The sequence below is a fragment of the Panthera pardus genome, unplaced genomic scaffold (assembly GCF_024362965.1).
Source record: "Panthera pardus isolate Hobbes unplaced genomic scaffold, ASM2436296v1 HiC_scaffold_1, whole genome shotgun sequence".
In the NCBI taxonomy this organism is placed as follows: Eukaryota; Metazoa; Chordata; class Mammalia; order Carnivora; family Felidae; genus Panthera; species Panthera pardus.
Window position 1 is genome coordinate 90,527,144 of NW_026526654.1, and position 21,112 is coordinate 90,548,255.

General features: G+C 36.5%; 1 protein-coding gene across 2 annotated transcripts in view; it reads right to left on the minus strand.

Annotated features, from left to right (window-relative positions):
* Positions 1 to 846: 846 nt before the first annotated feature.
* Positions 847 to 21,112, minus strand: part of RNF17 (ring finger protein 17) — a 112,615-nt gene continuing 92,349 nt past the window's right edge. Inside the window, exons 30-37 of one of the 2 annotated variants that reach the window (XM_053901191.1) lie at positions 19,890 to 20,015; positions 18,358 to 18,414; positions 14,727 to 14,843; positions 13,328 to 13,496; positions 10,627 to 10,762; positions 5,825 to 6,014; positions 1,824 to 1,923; positions 847 to 1,364 (exon numbers count right to left, since the gene is read on the minus strand). In XM_053901191.1, the coding sequence (XP_053757166.1) occupies positions 1,825 to 1,923; positions 5,825 to 6,014; positions 10,627 to 10,762; positions 13,328 to 13,496; positions 14,727 to 14,843; positions 18,358 to 18,414; positions 19,890 to 20,015 (894 nt within the window). In that variant the 3' untranslated portion in view covers positions 847 to 1,364; position 1,824. The remainder of the gene's footprint in view (positions 1,365 to 1,823; positions 1,924 to 5,824; positions 6,015 to 10,626; positions 10,763 to 13,327; positions 13,497 to 14,726; positions 14,844 to 18,357; positions 18,415 to 19,889; positions 20,016 to 21,112) is intronic. The other variant, XM_053901192.1, reaches the window with a different exon arrangement.

Consider the following 21,112-nt stretch of genomic DNA (forward strand, 5'->3'; position numbering starts at 1 on the left):
TCAGAATAGGACACTTGAGGATGGAGGGCGTGTGAAAAATAACTAGCTGGTGTTAACTGAACAACCACAGGTACCCTGATGTTATAACCTATAAAACTGTAGGCTGACAGAAGCAAGATGTCCCTGAAGGAAGGACAAGGCACCTACATAATAATTACAGGTTGCTGTAGTCACTACAATAACTTTAAAAAAGCTAAATATATCAATTCCAGATGATTTAAGAACTGAATATGAAAAAAGTTGCAAACTTCTCAAATAAAGAGTTATATACATCATCTCAGGATAGAGAAGGATTTTTAAATGAGGCACAGCGCAAACCTTAACAGTTTGATGAATGGTGTGTCTAAAGATACCACAAAAAAGAAAAGATAAGCCACAGACTAGAAGATATATATATATGTATATATATATGTATATATATACATATATATATATATATACACACACACACGCATACTTGACAAAGGATTAATATCCAGAATATGTAAAGAATTCCTACAGATAACATAATTACAAACAACTCAACACAAAAATGGACAAAGGATACGAAAAAGCAAACAAGTGACTACTAAACCAGTGAATGCATATTGAAATAATAAGATACCTTTTTATACTAGTATCATATACTGGCCACACCACATGTTGCCAAGGGACTCAGACTACTGATGGTAGTAAATGGAGTAAACCACCTTTTGGAGAACAATCACCTCGTGACCTAGTAAATTCCACTACTAAGTACATATACTAGAAAACCCGTAACATGTACACATATTTGTAATTGAGAAAAAACTGGCAACAGTCTAAATATCTAGCAACAGAATTATGTGCACAGATAGAAGAGTGAAAGTGAATAAAGTAGAGCACTGCATACCAACATGGATAAACAGTGCCAATAGAAAATTAAAGGTGTGATAGTGCACGCATTAAAAAAATATACACAGCAGTACTATATCTTGCTTATGGATGCATTCATATGCAGCAAAATAAGAACGTAAGAATAATAAACACCAGAATCACAACAGTGTTCACCTCTTCAGGGAAGAGAATGATTGGGGAAGGTCACTCCAGGAGCCTCCAACTGTACTAAGAAGGCCTTACTTAAACTGAATATATATTCGTTATAAAATGAGCTACATTTTTTCATATGCCTAAAATACTTGCTTTTGAAATTATTGTAAAATAAAACCAGAAAATACTTGAAAGCAAATATTTATTATTTTTTTTTCAAACAATTCCTAATAGTTTAACATGTAAGAGAAAAAAAACGCCAGCACAACTGCAGAACAAGAAAAGTAAGCCTGAAATGGCCTACATGTAACAGAAAACCTTCTTCTGGGCTGCTATAGATGCTCTGAAGTGTATACCTGAAAAACAAAATGCATGTTATTTAAAACCTTTGCTTAATTTAATGTTCAAACTAGTTAATCACCTGGTACATTTATGTGGATGAATAAACAGCTGGTTACCCAAGCAGTTCAATAGCTTTATTAGGACATGGATTGTTCAACAGTGTTCTGTGCATACCATATCCTTGTGTGCTTAAATTACTTCTAGTGCCCCAACAACTATCTGGTACTATGAATAGTCATGATAGCCATTCCAAGCATTCTTACAGATGCAGATCCTCTCTGGTTCTGGTATTCAATAGGTGAAAAGGGCCTGCAAAGAAGTCTAGAAGAGTCTTGTTGAGCTTTGTTATCATTCTTTGAGAAATCAAGGAAAATCCAAAGATGCTTTTATGGGCAATTTAGTATTAATCTCCACTATATTAGTTGCATGCTTTATGCTGATCATAAGGGTGAACAAGAAGTCATGATACTCACATCATTCGTCTCGGTCTGCCAGCCCCATTTCTACTAATGACATATGAACTGGATACTGTTCATCTTCATATAACATCACTATTTGTTCTGGTGCCTGAGCCTAAAATTAAAAGACAGTTGTCAAGAAAATACAGTAAGGTCTTTGCTGGCTTTTCTCTCCTACATTTTGCCTGTATCACACTGGAAGGAAAAGGCATTCTCCAAATTTATTAATAATTTATACTTTAAAGAGGTCTTTGTGATGGTTTCCTATTAAATCCCATTCTTTCCATTCTTACACTTTATTTAAAATTTAAGTCTTCCCAAAAGTTTACCTAGATTGAGCCAATGGGCTTTAACGCTACCATCCTGTTAAAATTCATTTATATTCTACCCATGTACCTTTATGCATAAACTGACCAAATTTTGAATGTTATTCATGGTGGTAAATAAATACATTTATCTGTAAAAATACTTACAACTCTGTGTTTCCACTGGCTTCCTGAGAGAAACCATACATAAGCTATTTACTCTGCACACACAGAAGCATGATATGTACCTCTAGAGGTTTTCAAAATGTACTTTCTAGTTGTTTCACTAAGAGCTCATTCTTGTCAGAGCCAGTACGTCAGGAATCCCCAAATCCTGGGTAGGTTGGGCCGAAACAATAGTGTTGAGGACCAGGCTGAATTAAAGAGTGTATTTCCATTCAAAGGGGTTGTTGCTATACCACTCTGGCTGAGTGCCAGTTTGGACAGGAGACCTAGGATTCCTGGAATTTTTAATATTTAACCAGAAGTTAGAAATACAGAATTTTGGGGGGTGAGTTTTTCCAATTTTAAACACTGCACTAAATAAAACAGGTTCAGGCTAGATTCTGCCTATGGGACACCCCTTTGTGACATGCTAATCTTCTAAAGAAAGAATATTTAGGGGTGCCTCGGTGGCTCAGTCAGTTAAGCGGCCGACTTCGGCTCAGGTCACGATCTCGCGGTCCGTGAGTTCGAGCCCCGCGTCGGGCTCTGTGCTGACAGCTCAGAGCCTGGAGCCTGTTTCGGATTCTGTGTCTCCCTCTCTCTGACCCTCCCCTGTTCATGCTCTGTCTCTCCCTGTCTCAAAAATAAATAAAACGTTAAAAAAATTTTTTTTAAAGAAAGAATATTTATATTAAACATGATCTGGACTTTCTTATTTGAACCTTTGTTTTTTTTCATAAATGTGTTATATGCATGATATAGGTGTGGTGTGTGTGTTGTACGTGTAGTGTGTATGTGATATGTGGGTAATGTGTGTGCAGTATGTTATGTGTATTCTGTATGTGTTGTGCGTTTTGTGTGTGTTATGTGTGGTGCTGAGTGGTGTTTTAGTGTGTGTTTGTGTGGTTTATGTGTTATGTTGGTATGTGTGTGGTGTATATGTGGTGTATGAATAATATTTCTGTAGTGTGCTATATTTTGGTGTGGTTTTTGTGTTATATGTGGGTTATGTGTAGTTCGTGTGTGCTGTATGTTTGGTGTATGTGATGCTTGTGTGCTGTGTGTATGGACTGTGTGGTATGTGTGTTGTGTGTGTCTGGTAATATGAGCAGTGTGAGTGGTTTTGACTGGGGCATGGTGTGTGTGTGTAGTATGCGTTGTGTGTAATGTGTGTGCATTATGTGTGAGATGTGCATGGTGTACCAAACATGTATGTGTATGTGGCATATACTCGTGTGTGCAGTGTGTGTAGTATAAGTGTGTAGTATAAGAGTTGTATGTGTGGTGTATGAGTGGTGTGCATGGTGTTTGTTGTGTGATGTGTTTGCGTGGCAGATATTTGGTATGTGTGGTGTGTAAATAGTGTATTAGTGTCAGGTATGCAGTATGTGTTTATATTCCCTATGTGTTTTGTGTTTTGTGTGTGTGCTACCCGCCTTAGTGTGTGGTTTATGCTGGTGTCTGTTGTGAGCGGTGTGGGTGTTCCAGTGTTGGGTTCGTTATATGTGGTGCCTATGTGGTGTGTGACTGATATTTCTGTAGTGCATATTGTATATTTGTGTGTGGTGTTTTTGTGGTGTATCAGTGTGCTATATGTTTGGTGTGTGTTGTATATTTGATGTTTGTGTGATATGTGTGTGCACATGGTACATGTGTACTGTGTGACAGGTATGTGTGGCATATGTGTGTGGTATCTTGTGTTTTTGGTGTGGTGTTTGTGTTATATGTTGGGTAAGTATATGGTGTATGGTATTTATGTGTGGTGTATGTGCAGTGTGAATGGTATATATGTGATGAATGGGTTGTGTGCAGTTTATAGTATAAATGTGTTGTAGGTATGATGTAGGTGTGGTGTGTGATGTTTGTTGAATGATGTATTTGTGTGGTTGGTATGTATTGAATGAGTATATGGTGTTTGGGTGATTTGGTTTTTGTGTGTGTTCTGTATGTGTAGTGTGTGTTGTATGTTTCTCTGTATTATGTGTGGGGTGTGAGTGCTATATATGTGGTGTAGGTTATTGGTGGTGTGTGTGTGTGTGTGTGTGTGTGTGTGTGTGTGTTAAGTGTTGTGTGCTTTTGAGTTGTTCATGTGTTATGTTTGGTGTCTCAGTGAATACGTGGTGTGTGTGAATGGTATTCTTGTGGTTGTGTGGGATGTGTGTGGTATGCATGCTATATGCGGTATTTGTGTGTCTTGTGTGTTTTGTGTAATTCTTGTTTGTTGTATTTCAAGTGGGTCTGTAATGTGTTTTATGTACGTGGTATATATGTGCTCTGAGTGTGGTTTTTTATGATGTGTGTGGGAAGTTTGTGGTTTATGTGTAGTTTGTGTAAAAGGTTTTTGGTAAGTGTGTGTTCTATGACATGGTTTTTTGTGCGGTATATGTTTGGTGTATATTTTATTGGGTGTCTTTGCCATTTATTTTGGATGTTATAAGTACAGTGTGTGTTGTATGTTTCTCTCTGTGTGCTTGGTGTGGAACGTGAGTGCTGTGTGTGTTTATTTGGACTTTTTGATCAGTTCTACGGCATTAAATTCAAAACTAGTACACGTCCATCCTTTTCAAGGTTTCGACCAGAATTCCTATTCTGGTCTTTCCTATTTTTCAGATACAGTTCAATTCACTTCCCAGACCTACCTTATTATTGTTTTTACTTTTTTATTATTTTTATTATTATTGTTACTTATTATTTGAATGCCTAAGGAGGAGTTCAAATACTATATATATCCTAATCTCTTTAGATGGAAATAATCCTTTTTTAAAGTTTATTTATTTATTTTGAGAGGGCCCATGAGCAGGGGAGGGGCAGAAAGAGAAGAGAGGGAGAAGCCCAAGTAGGCTTCATGCTGACAGTGTGGAGCCCCATGTGGAGCTTGAACTCACTAACCATGAGATCATGACATGGGCAGAAATCAAGAGTCAGATGTCTGTGCCACCCAGGTGCCCGGGAAATAATCAATCCTTATACACCATCTCCCCAAGTTACCTATACTTCTTTTATGATATGATAGACTGTATTTCATTCTACCTCATTAATGGTTTACAAATGTTTCATTTCCTTCATTGACTTATGAATTCTTTGACTACAGGACACTCATCTTGATCATTGTCATCTTATTGATTGATTACATCAATGATATTTTATAATAAAAGTTTGCTAAATATAAACTAAAACATAATTTTAACAAACCTTAAAATTAACCTTGTATATTTATAGCTTTATATGCTTAAAAGCAATTTTTTTGCATCTAGATTTGCATAGATTGAAAGCACTTTAGGGGTGGCATCTGGGTGGCTCAGTCGGTTAAGCCTCTGACTTCAGCTCAGGTTATGATCTCTTGGTTCTTGAGTTTCAGCCCCATGTCGGGCTCTGTGCTGACAGCTCAGAGCCTGGACCTGCTTCTGATTCTGTCTCCCTCTCTCTGCCCCTCCCCTGCTCAAACTGTCTCAAAAATAAACAACAACAACAACAAAAAGTACTTTAGAAAATTAATAGGGACCCTAGAAATAGCTTCAAGAAGATTTAATTAAGATAGATAGTTACCATGGAAGAAGCATAAAGCTGTTTCCCTTGAAGACAGTCTATCATTGCCCACAGTGCTTCCATGCTCCATTTGGGACAATATGGTATTCTGGTCTTCCCCGGATCTCTTAAGGGAGGTTTAAACCCTGCCAAGAGAACCTTTATGGCTCGGGCTGGATACTGCATAAGATGAAGAGGAATCTGACGCAGTCTGTCACAAAAGAAATTCTTAAAATGTTCAGAATGTCATGATTAAAATTCTCTAACAGCCAAAACTAAAACATAGGGATAAAGGTTTGGACATTGGATTTGGCAATGAATTCTTAGCTGTGACACCAAAAGCACAAACAAGAGAAGAAAAAATAAACTGGACTACAACAAAATCAAAAACTGTGCAAAGGACATAATCAACGAAGTGAAAAAACAACCTACAGAATGATAGAAAATATACATTAAAAAGTAGACATTTCTCCAAAGAAGATACATAAATGGCCAACAAGCACATGAAAAGATACTCAACATTACTAATCATCAGGGAAATGCAAATCAAAGCCACAATGAGATGTAACCTCAAACCCATTAGGGTGGCTAGTATCAAAACCCCAGAAAATAATGAGTGTTGGTGAGGATGTAGAGAGAAACTGGAGCTCCTGGGACACCTGGTATAAAATGGAAAACAGTTTGCTGGCTCCTCCAAATATTAAATATAGAACGAGTATGTGATCCTGCAATTCCACTTCTCAGTATATACCCCCAAAGAATTGAAGGCAGGGTCTTGAAGAGATATTTATACATTCACATTCATATCAGTATTATTCACAATAGCTAAAATGTGGAATCAACCAAAATATCTATGAATGTGCAGGATACAAAATCAGTGTACAGAAATTGGTTGCATTTCTATACACCAATAATGAAGCAACAGAATGAGAAACCAAGAAATCGTTCCCATTTACAATTGCACCAAGAACCATAAAATACCTAGGAATAAACCTAACCAAAGATGTAAAAGATCTGTATGCTGAAAACTACAGAAAACTTATGAAGGAAATTGAAGAAGACACAAAGAAATAGAAAAACATTCCATGCTCATGGATTGGAAGAACAAATATTGTTAAAATGTCAATACTACCCAAAGCAATCTACACATTCAGTGCAATCCCAATCAAAATTGCACAGGCATTCTTCTCAAAGCTAGAACAAACAATCCTAAACTTTTTATGGAACCACAAAAACCCTGAATAGCCAAAGTTATGTTGGAAAAGAAAACAAAAGTGGGAGGCATCACAATCCCAGACTTTAGCCTTTACTACAAATCTGTAATCATCAAGACAGAATGGTATTGGCACAAAAACAGACACATAGACCAGTGGAACAGAAGAGAGAACCCAGAATTGGACCCACAAATGTATGCCCAACTAATCTTTGACAAAGCAGGAAAGAGTATCCAATGGAAAAAAGTCTCCTTAGCAAATGGTGCTGGGAGAACTGGACCACAACATGCAGAAATATGAACCTGGGCCACTTTCTTACACCACACACAAAAATAAATTCAAAATGTATGAAAGACCTAAATGTGAGACAGGAAACCATCAAAACCCTAGAGGAGAAAGCAGGCAACAACCTCTTTGACCTCAGCCGTGGCAATTTCTTGCTTGACACATCTCCAAAGGCAAAGGAATTAAAAGAAAAAATGAACTATTGGGACCTCACTGAGATAAAAGTCTTCTGGACTGAAAAAAAAAAAAAAAAACAATCAACAAAACAAAGGCAACCGATGGAATGGGAAAAGATATTTGCAAAAGACATACTGTATAAAGGGTTAGTATCCAAAATCTATAAAGAACTTACCAAACTCAACACCCAAAAAAACAATAATCCAGTGAGGAAGTGGTCAGAAGACATGAATAGACACTTTTCCAAAGAAGACATCCAGATGGCCAACAGACATGAAAAAATGCTCAACGTCACTCATCATCAGCAAAATACAAATGAAAACCACACTCAGATACCACCTCATGCCAGAGTGGCTAAAATGAACAAATCAGGAGACTATATATGCTGGAGAGGATGTGGAGAAATGGGAACCCTCTTGCACTGCTGGTGGGAATGCAAACTGGTGCAGCTGCTCTGGAAAACAGTGTGGAGGGTCCTCAAAAAATTAAAAATAGAATTACCCTACAACGGAGCAATAGCACTACTAGGAATTTATCCAAAGGATACAGGAGTGCTGATTTATAGGGGCACATGTACCCCAATGTTTATAGTAGCACTTTCAACAATAGCCAAATTATGGAAAGAGCCTAAATGTCCAATGACGGATGAATGGATAAAGAAGATGTGGTTTATAGATACAATGGAATACTACTTAGCAATGAGAAAGAATGAAATCATGCCATTTGCAGCAACGTGGATGGGACTGGAGGGTATTATGCTAAGCGAAATACATCAGTCAGAGAAAGATATCATATGTTTTCACTCATATGTGGATCTTGAAAAACTTAACAGAAGACGGTGGGGGAAGGGAAGAAGAAAAAAAATAGTTACAAACAGAGAGGGAGGGAGGCAAACTATAGGAGACTCTTAAATACAGAGAACAAACTGAGGGTTGATGAGGGCGGCAGGGGAGAGGGGAAATGGGTGATGGGCATTGAGGAGGGCACCTGTTGGGATGAGCACTGGGTTTAGTATGTAAGCGGTGAATCATGGGAATCTATCCCCAAAACCAAGAGGACACTGCATACACTGTATGTTAGCCAACTTGACAGTAAATTATATTAAAAAAATATCCATCAATGGATGAATGGATAAATAAAGGGTAATATATACAATGATGGGATATTATCCAGCCTTAAAAAGGAAGAAAATTCTGATACATGCTACCACATGGATGAACCTTGAGGACATTATGCTAAATGAAATGAGCTAGTTATACAAAGACAACTGCTGAATGATTCTACTTATATGGGATACCTACAACAGTTAAATTCATAGGGAAAGAAGTAGAATGGTGGCTGCCAGGGACTGGATGAGGGGCGAAAGAGGGGGAATACTGTTTAAAGGGTACAAAGGTTCTGTTTTGCAAAATGAAAAGATTTCTGGAGGTTGGCTACATAGCAATGTAAGTATAGTTAACATTACTTAACTGTACATTTAAAAGTGGTTAAAATCGTAAATTTTATGATACATGTATTTTACCACAATCAAATATTACAAACAAAAAAAAATTAGAAAAAAAACAGGTGTCGGCAAGGATGTGGAGAAACTGGAAGCCTTATGCATTGCTGGCAGGAAAGTAAAATGGTATAGACACTGCAGAAAAGTTTGGCAGTTCCCCAAAAAGTTAAACAAAATTACTATATGATCCAGCAATTCCACTTCTAGGTATACACACCAAACAACATAAAGCAGGGACTCAAACAGCTACTTGTACATTAATGTCCATAGCAGCATTATGCACAATAGCCAAAGGATGGAAATCGCCCACGTGTCCATCAACATACGAATAAACCAAATGTGGTATATACAAAGGAGTGTTATTTAGCCATAAAAATAATGAAATTCTGATACATGCTATAACTGAATATGCCCTGGAAATGTTATCCTAAGTAAAATAAACCAGACACAGAAGGACAAATACTCTATGATAGTACTTATATAAGGTACCTAAAATAGGGCAAATTCACGAAGACAGAAAGTAGAATAAAGGTGATCAGTAGCTAAGGAAAAGGAATGGAATGTTATTGTTTAATGTGTACAGAATTTCTGTGTGGGATCAGGAAAAAGTCCTGAAAATGGACAGTGGCATTAGCTGCACAACATCCTGAATGTACTTAACACCAATTAAATGTATACTTAAAAATGGCTAAAATGGTACCATCTTACACCTGTCAGAATGGCTAACATTAACAACTCAGGCAACAACAGATGTTGGCAAGGATGCGGAGAAAGCCAAAATGCCTTTGCATTTTTGGTGGGAATGCAAGCTGGTTCAGCCACTCTGGAAAACAGTATGGAGGTTCCTCAAAAAACTAAAAAGAGAACTACCCTACGACCCAGCAATTGCACTACAGGCATTTATCCGTGGGGTACAGGTGTGCTGTTTCAAAGGGACACAGGCACCCCCATGTTTATAGCAGCACTATCAACAATAGCCAAAGTATGGAAAGAGCCCAACTGTCCATCAATGGATGAATGGATAAAGAAAATGTGGTATATATATATATACAATGGAGTATTACTCGGCAATCAAAAACAATGAAATCTTGCCATTTGCAACGATGTGGATGGAACTGGAGGGTATTATGCTAAGTGAAATTAGTCAGAGAAAGAAAAAATCATATAACTTCACTCATATGAGGACTTTAAGAGACAAAACAGATGAACATAAGGAAGGGAAATAAAAATAATATAAAAACGGGGACGGGGACAAAACAGAAGAGACTCATAAATATGGAGAACAAACTGAGGGTTACTGGAGGGGTTGGGGGAGGATGGGCTAAGTGGGTAAGGGGCAGTAAGGAATCTACTCCTGAAATCATTGTTGCACTCTATGCTAACTAATTTGGATGTAAATTTAAAAAAATAAAAAATTAAATTAAAAAAAAGAAACAGAAAAATAGAAAAAAGAAAAAAATGGCTAAAATGGTAAAGTTTGTTATATTTTACAATAAAGAGACTTATAGATTTAAAAAATCCTAATAAATAAATAGCTTTAAAATAGTTTTTATTTTATAAGAAGAACCAAAACTTTCCCAATAATTATTTTAAAAAGCTCTAAGAATTCTAATTCAACTAAGTTGACTTAAAAGAAAAAAAAAAACCTGTTTATTGTCAGCTTTTCAGTTGATCCGTAATCAACAAATTGCACCAGGACAGCTAGGGGATTAAAGTCTTTAACAGACACAATCTTTGCTCTATACCATAAGCCATCATCATATTCAGCAAGGCAAGGCATTTCTAGAAAGACAGAAAAAAGGAAAAAATCACATTGCTTTGTATTTTCTTTAAAAAATTGTTTTTAATACAGAAAAGTACAAAGAAAACGTAAACACCATAAACCCATCATTCAGAACTAAACACTCAACAGTTTGTCAAACATTGGATCCTGCATGTTTCTGCTTACAGTCTATGCACCTGTTTCTCCTAATTCCCAAGCACTAAACTCTGAAGAAAGGTACTTCTCCCATTCTCACAGTTCCTAGTTCCTCTGCCCATGGCTTAGACCATCCTTGCACTGCCCTTGCATCTTAGACTTCCCAAATGTCTTTTCATTTGAGCCATCACCTTCTGCAAAAGATGCTTTCTGCTATTCCTGCTTTCAATTTGGTCCTCCTTCAATCCATTCTGTAGAAAACCACCAAGATTAAATTTAAAAAATTCAATTGCCCTTGTTTATAATTCTTCAACGGCATTATAAACATCTCCAATATCAAATCCTTAGTACTGCAATATATAGGGTTCTTCACAATCTACTCTCCAACCATCTCCTACCACATATCCTCAAGTGTTACCTAACTAGAATCACTTGAGCTTCTACTTTAGCTCCTGGCTGTTCCCCATATCTAGAATGTTCCTCTATGCCCCCTTTAATGATAAACCTCTCTTTCAAAGATCAGCTCCAATTTTACAAAGCCCTGACTACTACTAATCGTTGGTTTCTCTGTGATCCTACGGCACTGTGAACACACCTTTAATGCAAGCTGTTATTTTCATACTGAACTTAGTTTTCATGCCCCTCTCAGCAAGCCCACTAGTTCTTATGTGCAGAACTATATTTGTATTCCTAATACGGTATCTGGTACCATATTGCTTGGTAAAAAATCTAATGAATGAATGCTACGCTTGAGTAAAACTGGAAAAATTAGTATAGTATCTACTTCCCTTTTCTTCATACACTTTTAGATTTCAGGGTAGACAGAGCATACTTCAGGCTCCTGTCTTCTTCTACTTCCACCCCTCTCATTCTGTATGTTATCCTATTCTCTTCTACATAATCTCCACAAAAGTGTAGTTGTGGGCAAATGGTATTTAAATACTACACAACTCTAATGTACAGAGATTTTTATGAAAGAGTTGTAAACAATTTCTTGAGTTTATAGAGAAGATTATCAATGAAACAGTAAAGAATCTCCTCTAATAGAGCGGTCTGCATAGTAAGCAATTGACTGAATCACTGTTAACAGTCCTTTCAACTTTTACCATTTCCAGCCTTAAAAACATGGCTGAAGTTTCATCTCAAAATAGAATTAAAAACAAAACAAAACAAAACAACAACAACCCAACCAACCTAGTTGTCATGTTATTTTAACCTACAAAATAACTTTTTAATAGGCATTTGCCTACAAATCAACTTGTACATATGCATATTAAAAAAAAAAACCTTTTACTGAAGGATAAAATACCCACAGAAAATGCACAATATATGTATAGCTCCATGAATAATCACATTACACACAGTAGGTTTCTGTGACTTCCCTTTAGACAAGAACACAATGAGGAAGGAATTATCTCATCCAGGCTATAAATCTGAGTTTATAAAAAGAAAAAAATCATGAATTTATTTGTCACTCCTTCAACAAATGTTTATGAGCACCTAGCTTGCACAAGGTGCCCTTCTAATTGCTGATGACACAATTAGGTACAGAGAGTCCCAACTCACAGTGCTTTTTGAAAAAGAAGCAGTACGCATGAGGAAAAATGGGGCAGGGGAGGGTGGCGGGCAATGCTACCTTCTATGGGGAGGGCAGGGAACACCTACAGTGTGGGGACCGTTGAGCAGACATCTAAACTGCTATGTACAGTTTGGGGGAAGAACAGAGGGAAAGCGAGTGCTGTTTATCAGCCAAACATGAGTCACAACTAATTAAAATCTCATTGAGTAAAATCAGGTAAGATTTTAGGCTCATGTTTTCCTTTGCTTTAGCTTATCCTCTGATACACAAAATACTAAGAAAAAATACATCTCTGTATCACACAGTGATAAAAATGTATAGATACCACTCTTGGTTTTCAGAAATTGTCAACACCAGTAATGAGATGCATTTTTTTTCTTAAAAGAATCACATATACAATAAAGATGGGTAGGAATGGATTAGAAGAAAAATATACAGTACTGTTTGACCTATGCTGACAAGACAGGACACATCTGAGTGCCCATACCCTACTTCAAAATTACCAACTTAGGTGGTTTGTAATTAAAATTAATGTCTTTTAGGTCTGAATGACAACTTTCACAATTTGAGCTAATGGCAAAACCTCAGGCTTAGCAAAATCATCTTATGCAGTCAATTTTCCAATGCAGACTGAGTTCTGGAACATGGAAATGCCCCAAGGCAGTTACTTCCCTTCATCTGGAAAATGAGAACGACACTTCATCTAGAGTGTCTTGTGGATTCAAAGAGATGGTGCTCATCAAGTGTACAAGTATCAGTTAACATTAGAAATAGCCCAGCCTCAAAAGTCCATTCAAACAAAACAGCGGTTTTATTAGGGATCCTATTATACTCAGAAAATTTAGCATACCTGTTCTAAAATCCGTCAGCGGAGGAAATGTTTCCACATTCTTATTGAACCTCCTCAGTGCTTCGTTAAGGCTTTCAGACTCAGATTCCCAGCTAACTCCACTGTCATCTGTGTCACTATGCTGGTTAAACAGATTGCAACTTTCTACAGAATCAAGGCAGATATACACCTAAGTGGGGAGAAGGGAAGGAAAAGACTTTCGAATTTTGTAATTTTTAGTATTCACTTATACGGACAAAATTATTGCAGCAGGCAGTCTGAACAAGGGCCTTGATGATCCCTTGCACAGTTCCTCTCCCACATCAGACCAGAGTTGATCTTTGTGAACAAGAGAGTGTGACAGGAGTGATGATATGTTACTGCTGAGATCAGAGCATCAAAGACACGTGGCCCCGGTCTTGGTCGTATGCTCTCCCTGCAACTCTCCTCAGGGAAGCATGCGCCATGTTCCCAGCAAGCCCGAGGGGAGGCCCACAGGGCAAAGCACTGAGCCTCCAGACCACACCCAGCACAGTCTTTTTGGAAGTGGGTCCTGGGTGCCATTTCTACCACCAACATCTCCGCAGCCCGTCAGCGAGAGATCCGGAGCCAGTACCTAATTAAGTAGCTCCTGGATTTCTGACTCTCATGTGGGTTTTGTTCCAAGCTAAGTTTGGGGTAATTTGTGATGCAGAAATAAATAAGTAAAAGGAAAAGAAATCATTACAAAAACCAACAACAGCTGTATACTATTTTCTCTGATAGAATTATATAGCCAATTCTTCCGCCTGTGAAAAACGGTTTACTATGGAAAAGAGCTGAAGGAACGGCCTGAGCTACTTGATTTGTCACTTCTTTCTTGTTAGGCAAGGTCATGTAATCGAATTTTCTTTAGTGAACTTATTTATTCAGTCAATATTTGTTGAGTGCCCATTATATAACAGGCAGCATTCTAGTTCTGGGAACACATCTGTGACCAAATCAGGCCAAAGTCCTAGTCTTCATGGAGCTACATTCTAGTAGGGTGAAGCAGACAATCATAGTAAGAAAGGGACACCGTGTGTTAGAAGACGGTAAGTGGCATGGAAAACAGAGGAGGGTAAAGAGCAGCTAGAGTTCAGTGTGGGAAGAAGCCACAGAAATGAGATGTTTAAGATTTCATAGATGGAAACAGTTCTGCCCTAAAAACCTAAATATTGATATAAACATGACTAAAGCAACACAACACAGAAACTGCCTGAAAAACTTGCTTTATTAACAAATGTCTGAAGAGGAAATGACACATTGGGCAAACTGGAGGTCACTGATTTTCAATTATTTAAGATCAGGAAGACAGAAGTGTGAAGAGTTGATCCTCGAGTTTAAGATCAAGACTGCCTGTTATATTTTTAACCAACAACCGATCATTTAGACCACATACCTCATTAGGTGAGACAACATGCTTAACTTGAACAGCATAGAGTTCTTCTGGGGGAGGCAGAGATGAAGGCAAGTATGGTGGTAAAATAGGAGTTTCTGTTTCAGACAAAAGCAATTCCTAAAGCACCAAAAACAAATTCAGATTTCAGAACAGCTATTACAGAAATCCAATACATTCATTACAGTGCCAATTAATTTTCAATTAGCAGAAAGCAAGCTCTCTTAATGAATACCACAAAATAATTTTGTTTTAGGACCAAAATGTGAGTAAAGATCTTCAGCACTCTTTTGTTCCTCCAGTTAAAAAATTTTTGTGTGTGTTTAAAAACTCAGATGAATGTTTTTTTTTTTTTTAATGTATACATATTTACATATACACACAAAACTCTGGAAGATTGGCTAACAGTTAATGGTAATTGTCACTGCTTAGTGGGACTGGGGCATCTGATGTGTAGAAAGGGGACTTTTTTTCTATTCGCATTTCTACAGTATTTATTTTTAGAATAAGTATATACCTTATAATAAAAACTAAAATAATATATGAAATGCCAAAGGAAGATTCAAGTTAAAATCGTCAAAAAAAAAAAAAAAAAAAAAAAAGTGTGCTGTCTTTAAACTCTAAAAAAGCATAACCAAAAACTAAAACTTATGTGATTCCCAAGAGGATCCTGGCAGTCAGCAGTTATTAAATGCAAAGGTATTATAAAAATTTGGATGTTTTAAAAAAAATTCTTTTAATGTTTATTTATTTTTGAGAGAGAGAGAGACAAGAGAGAGACAGAATGCGAGCGGGGGTGGGGTAGACAGAAAGGGAAACAGAATCTGAAGCAGGCTCCAGGCTCTGAGCTGTCAGCACAGAGTCTGATGTGGGGCTTGAACTCACAAACCAGGAGATCATGACCTGTTCCGACGTTGGATGCTCAACTGACTGAGCCACCCAGGTTCCCCTGGGTGTTTTTTTTTTTTTTTTTAATGAAAGCTTTAAAAGATTCTTAAATGTGGTAATTAGCATAAAAAGTAAAATAATCACATTTAAATTTGTAGATTAATTTATTAATATTTAACATTTCCAAACTGGTGGCAAAACAGAACAAAATCTATCTGAACCACTTAGTAGAGTTCAGCAAAAAGTGACTATGACTGCTAAATTTTACTGATTTGTTACAAAGCACTTGACAGTAAGTTTGCTATTTTTATAATCATAGGAATAAAATTCTACTTATTAATAATGAAACTTTCATTAAAACTCTTCCTGCAGCAAAAAGCACAAGTGACAAAAGAAAAAAAAAGACTTCGTCAAGATAAAAAATTTTGGTGCTTTAAAGGACACCATTAAGAAAGTGAAAAGATAACCCACAAAATGGGAGGAAATACCTGCCAATCGTATTTCTGATAAAGGACTTATATACAGAATATAAAGAACTCTTACAATTCAACAAAAACAACCCAACTAAAAATGGGCAGGAGATTTTTTCATTCTTTTTTACCTTTATTTTCTATTTTTTTCTGGATTTATTGAAATATAATTGACATATAACATTGTATTAGTGCAAGGTATACAACGTAATTATTTAATACATGTATATACTTTGAAATGACTACCACAAAAGGTTCACACCAATAACCTCATAATATTTATAAATTTTTTTTTTCTGATAAAAACATTTACTATCAACTCTCTTAGCAACTTTCAAGTATACAATACAGTGTTGTTAACTATAATCACCATGTTGTACATTACATCCCCAGGACTTACATCTGGAAGTTTGTATCTTTTGATGCCTTCATGCATTTCCCCCTCTCTTCATCCCTTACCCCTGGCAACCACCAATCTGTTGTATCTGAGTTCAGTTTTTTTTTTTTTTAGATTCCACGTATTAGATCATACCGTATTTTTGACTTATTTCACTTAACATAATGCCTTCAAGATCCATCTATGTTGTCAAAAATGGCAGGAGTTCCTTTTTATGGCCAAATAGAATACTATTCCAGTGTGTACAAACATACAGCCTCACACCACACACCCCACATCTTTATCCACTCATCCGCTGATGGCCACTTAGGCTGTTTCCAGGTTGTGGCTATTGTAAATAATTCTGCAATGGGCATGGGGTACAGCACACAGTTCTTCAAGACAGTGCTTTTGTTTCCTCTGAATACATGCCTAGAAGTGAAATTGAGAATGACAGTTCTATTTTTATTTTTTGAGCAACCTTCATACTATTTTCCATAGTGGTTGTACCAATGTACATACCCACTATGGTGCACAAGGGTTTCCTTTTCTCTACATCCTCACCAGCATTTCTTTTTGTCTTTTTGATGATGGCCGTTCTAACATGTGTGAGGTGACACCTCATTGTGGTTTTGATTTGCATTTCCCTGATGATTAGTGATGTTGAGCACCTTTTCATGTGTCTGTTGGTTATTTGTACATCTTCTTTGAAAAAATGTCTGTTTAGTTCCTGTGTCTACTTTTTAATCAGATTGTTTATTATTTACTATTGATTTGTGTAAGTTTTTATATATTTTGGATATTATGACTTATCAGATATTTGATTTTCGAACACTTCTTCCCATTCTGTAGGCTGCCTTTTTATTTTGTTGATGGTTTCTTTTGCTGTGCCGAGCTTCTTGGTTTGATATAGTCCCACTTGTTTAATTTTGTGTTTGTTGGCTTTGCTTTTGGTGTCAAATCCTGGGAAGAGTATTTGAACAGAAATTTCTTCAAAGAAAATACACAAATGGCCAAAAAAAGAGCGTATGAAAAGATGCTCACCATCATCAATCACCAGAGAAAAGCAAATCAAAACTACAATGAAATACCACTTCACACCTATCCTAGGATGGCGGGGGGGGGGGGGGGGGAGAGGTGGTGGGAGTCAGATAGCAAGTGTTGATAAGGATATGGAAAAAAAAAATGGAACCTTGGAGACTCCTAGTATAAGAGTAAAATGGTGCATCCCCTTTGGAAAACAGTCTCAAAGTTCCTTAAAATGGTAAAAAGTCACTATATGACTCAGCAATTCCACTGGTAGGAATCAGGTCCATATCCAAGAGAAGTGAAAACAGATGCCCACATAAAAACTTGTATGCAAATGTTCACAGCTGTATTCACAATTGCAAAAAGGTGGAAACCCAACTGTCCATCAACCAATGAATGGATAAACAAAATGTAGTATATCCATGCAATGGAAAGTTATTCATCAATAATAAGGATACATACTGCCACGTGAATGAAGCTTAAAAATGTTTTTCTAGTAAAAGAAACTGTGTTATAAAGGGCTACATATTATGTGATTCTCTTTATATAAAATGTCCAAAATAGGAAAATCCAGAGAGACAGATTACTGGTCTCCAGGAAACTGGGAAAGGAAAGTGACTCCTGTTGGTATGGGGTTTCTTTCTGGAATGATGAAATGTTGTGGAATTAAGTAGTTGTGATGATTGCACAACTCTGAATATACTTAACACCCACTGCATTGTACATTTTAAGATGGTGAATTTTATAGTATGTAAATTATATCTCAATAAAGCTGTTATAAAAGAAAATGCTTATTACTTCCTGATCTTATATTAGATCCCCTGTATTGATGAAGTATCCAAGTTTCCAAAATGTTTGGATTGTAACTTACCTCAAATCTTATTTCCCATCTTTCATCCTCATACTTTTTATCATAATCTGTTAGTTTCTGAAATAATAAAGTATTGTTAACTAATAAACCAAATTCAACTATATAATATTTTTAAGGCACTTTCATATTTTGTCCCCACAAAAACTGGGTGCATGTCCTTGTTGGCATTCATGCAGTTATTTTGGGTTAACTATACAAAAATCTAATGTTCTGAGTAATCTTCATAGTGCAACAAGAAGAATCTTCAAAATCATGTTAAACACACGTCAATGGTAATTATAGCTACCCTTGAACAACATTAGGGTTAGGGGCATCGACCCCCCACCACACACAGTGGAAAATCCACATATAACTTTTTACTCCCTAAAAACGTAACTGTTGACCAGAAGGCTTACCAATAAAAAAAAAACAACAGTTGATTAACACATATTTTGTATGTTATATGTATTATATATTATATTCTTATTATAAAGTAAGCTAGAGAAAATGTTAAGAAAGTCGTAAGGAAGAGAAAATACATTTACAGTACTGTAAAAAAGTCCACACATAAGTGGACCCACTCAGTTCAAACCTGTGTTGTTCAAGGGCCAACTGCAAAGAGTAGGAGTTCTTACCTCTTCTTTTAAATGTTCACACTGAAGAGTACAACGGGAGGGGAAGGACTTAGTAATCTTTATAAAACCAGTTTAACAGATGGAACACCTTTTATACAAACACATGAGTACAAATACACATGAGCACACATACACACATCACACACACCCCTCTGCTCAAAAGAAAAAGCTGGCAGTGAGAATTACATGTACAAAGTAATATCACATTTCTAAGTGTGAGAAATAGTTTTCTATATTGAACTGAACATTCAATATTTGGTTGTGTCCTGTCATGAAAATGAGTATTTAAAAATGTAACAAGTGAACTGTAAGTCTAGAAATAAAAAATATCTTGCTATATAAAATGTTAATGTTATTATTTATGATGGATTCCCTATTGCTACTAAGTATTTATGGCATCTTGCAATGTGAAAACATATCTATGACAGGCTAATTATGTTTTTTAAAAAATAAAAAACAGAAACACTGGAAAACTGAAAGGAGCTATTTCTTGAAGCTAAGCTTAAAATCCAGAAGCAAAATGGGGAAAATGTTAAAATGTCAAATAAAAGGAAAAAAAAATTTATCTGGGGAGAGAATCCTTTTCTGGCAGCAAATTCTATTAAGATTTGTATGTATATGTTCAAACAGCATATATATAAAACAACATTAGATAATGGATGGTCTTTTCACTAGGTTTGAAGATACAGAAACATTAAATGAATCTTAATGCAATTAAAGTCTTTTTTAGGACATTTAGGACATAAAGCATGACGTAGTGTATTGTTTCCTCAACAGATAATTTAAAAATTCTCTATATTCTCTTAACATATCAAACACAACCATATTGAAGACTTAAAGTGTAAGGCAAAATATGACATTTTATCCAGAATCAGTTTTTCAATAATTTAGGTTCTTATAGAAAAACAGCTCACTTACTTCTTTCAATATCTCTTCAGAATGCTCAAAAGTACAGTATTTATGGTATGCCATAAAATAAGAAAGTGACATTCCATCAAAATAGAGATGAATCGATAATTTCCCCCATGGGTTTTCAGGTAATTCCTGTTTAATTTCAATAAAGATTATTATTATAAAATAAAGTCTGTTTGAAGATTCAAATTTTATAGCAGGCAAATATGATATTAGAGTTCTGACAATCACAGTTTTACCAGTTTGACTAGTGGCTCATTTCATAAAATTTTCTTCCTGGTCTTTTGGCAGGTTATATAAAACAGTAATTCTACTATCATAGTTTCTGTAAAATATATTTACATGTAAGATAGTTTGCTAGTTATTTACTAGAAAATTACATCATCTTTAAATAATACTAATAATTTACACTAAGTAGAAGGAGAAAGAAAAGGTATGTTTAGAGGTAAAGAAATGAAGTTTTGTTAAAAATCCAAAAATGACAGAATCAGAAGACATCAATGACTGTCTAGAAGGAGGAGTTAGGATAATGGCTTTAAACTCTTAAGTCCACTTAGCATTATTAGGTACTGAACATGTACGTAGCTGATAGGCTGATCATTTTTCATTTATACTTGGTACCACCTTAGTCCAAACTCCTGTCTCTACTGAGTTTCTATAATTGCTTTCCAGCAGACCTCCCTGCTTCTATCTTCTCTACTCTCTAGCTTTTCTCAGTGCAGCAGAGTGAAAATACTAGAACGTTAAAGGTAGATCATGTCACTCCTTTGCCCAAGCCCTTGAGTGGCTGCCTTTGTCAGCTTGACAGCTGAAGCTTTCACAAACCTCTCCCCCACCCCCAATTCTTTTCTATCGTGCTCCTTCTGCTCCAGCCCCAGTGGCTTCTCTGCCAGTCCTTGAACACCCCAGGCATGCTCCAGCCTTGGAGCTCTCTGCACTATTCTCCAGACATCGCATGGTTGGTCCTCTCACCATTTTAGAATCTTTACTCCTATCTCACTTTTTGCAGGGTGGCCTCCCTTGACCACTGTGTTTAAAATGTTAACTTCTCCCCTGCCCCACTTTCCCCATCAGCCCTTCCTGCTTTGTTTTCTTCCTAGCACTTACCACAACCTAATACACCTTGTATTTTATGTTTTTTATTTTGTTTCCCACTGCTGAAATGGAAACTCCATGAAGGCAGACATCTGACTATTCAGTCCATTGCTGTACCTCCAGGCTGAGACTAG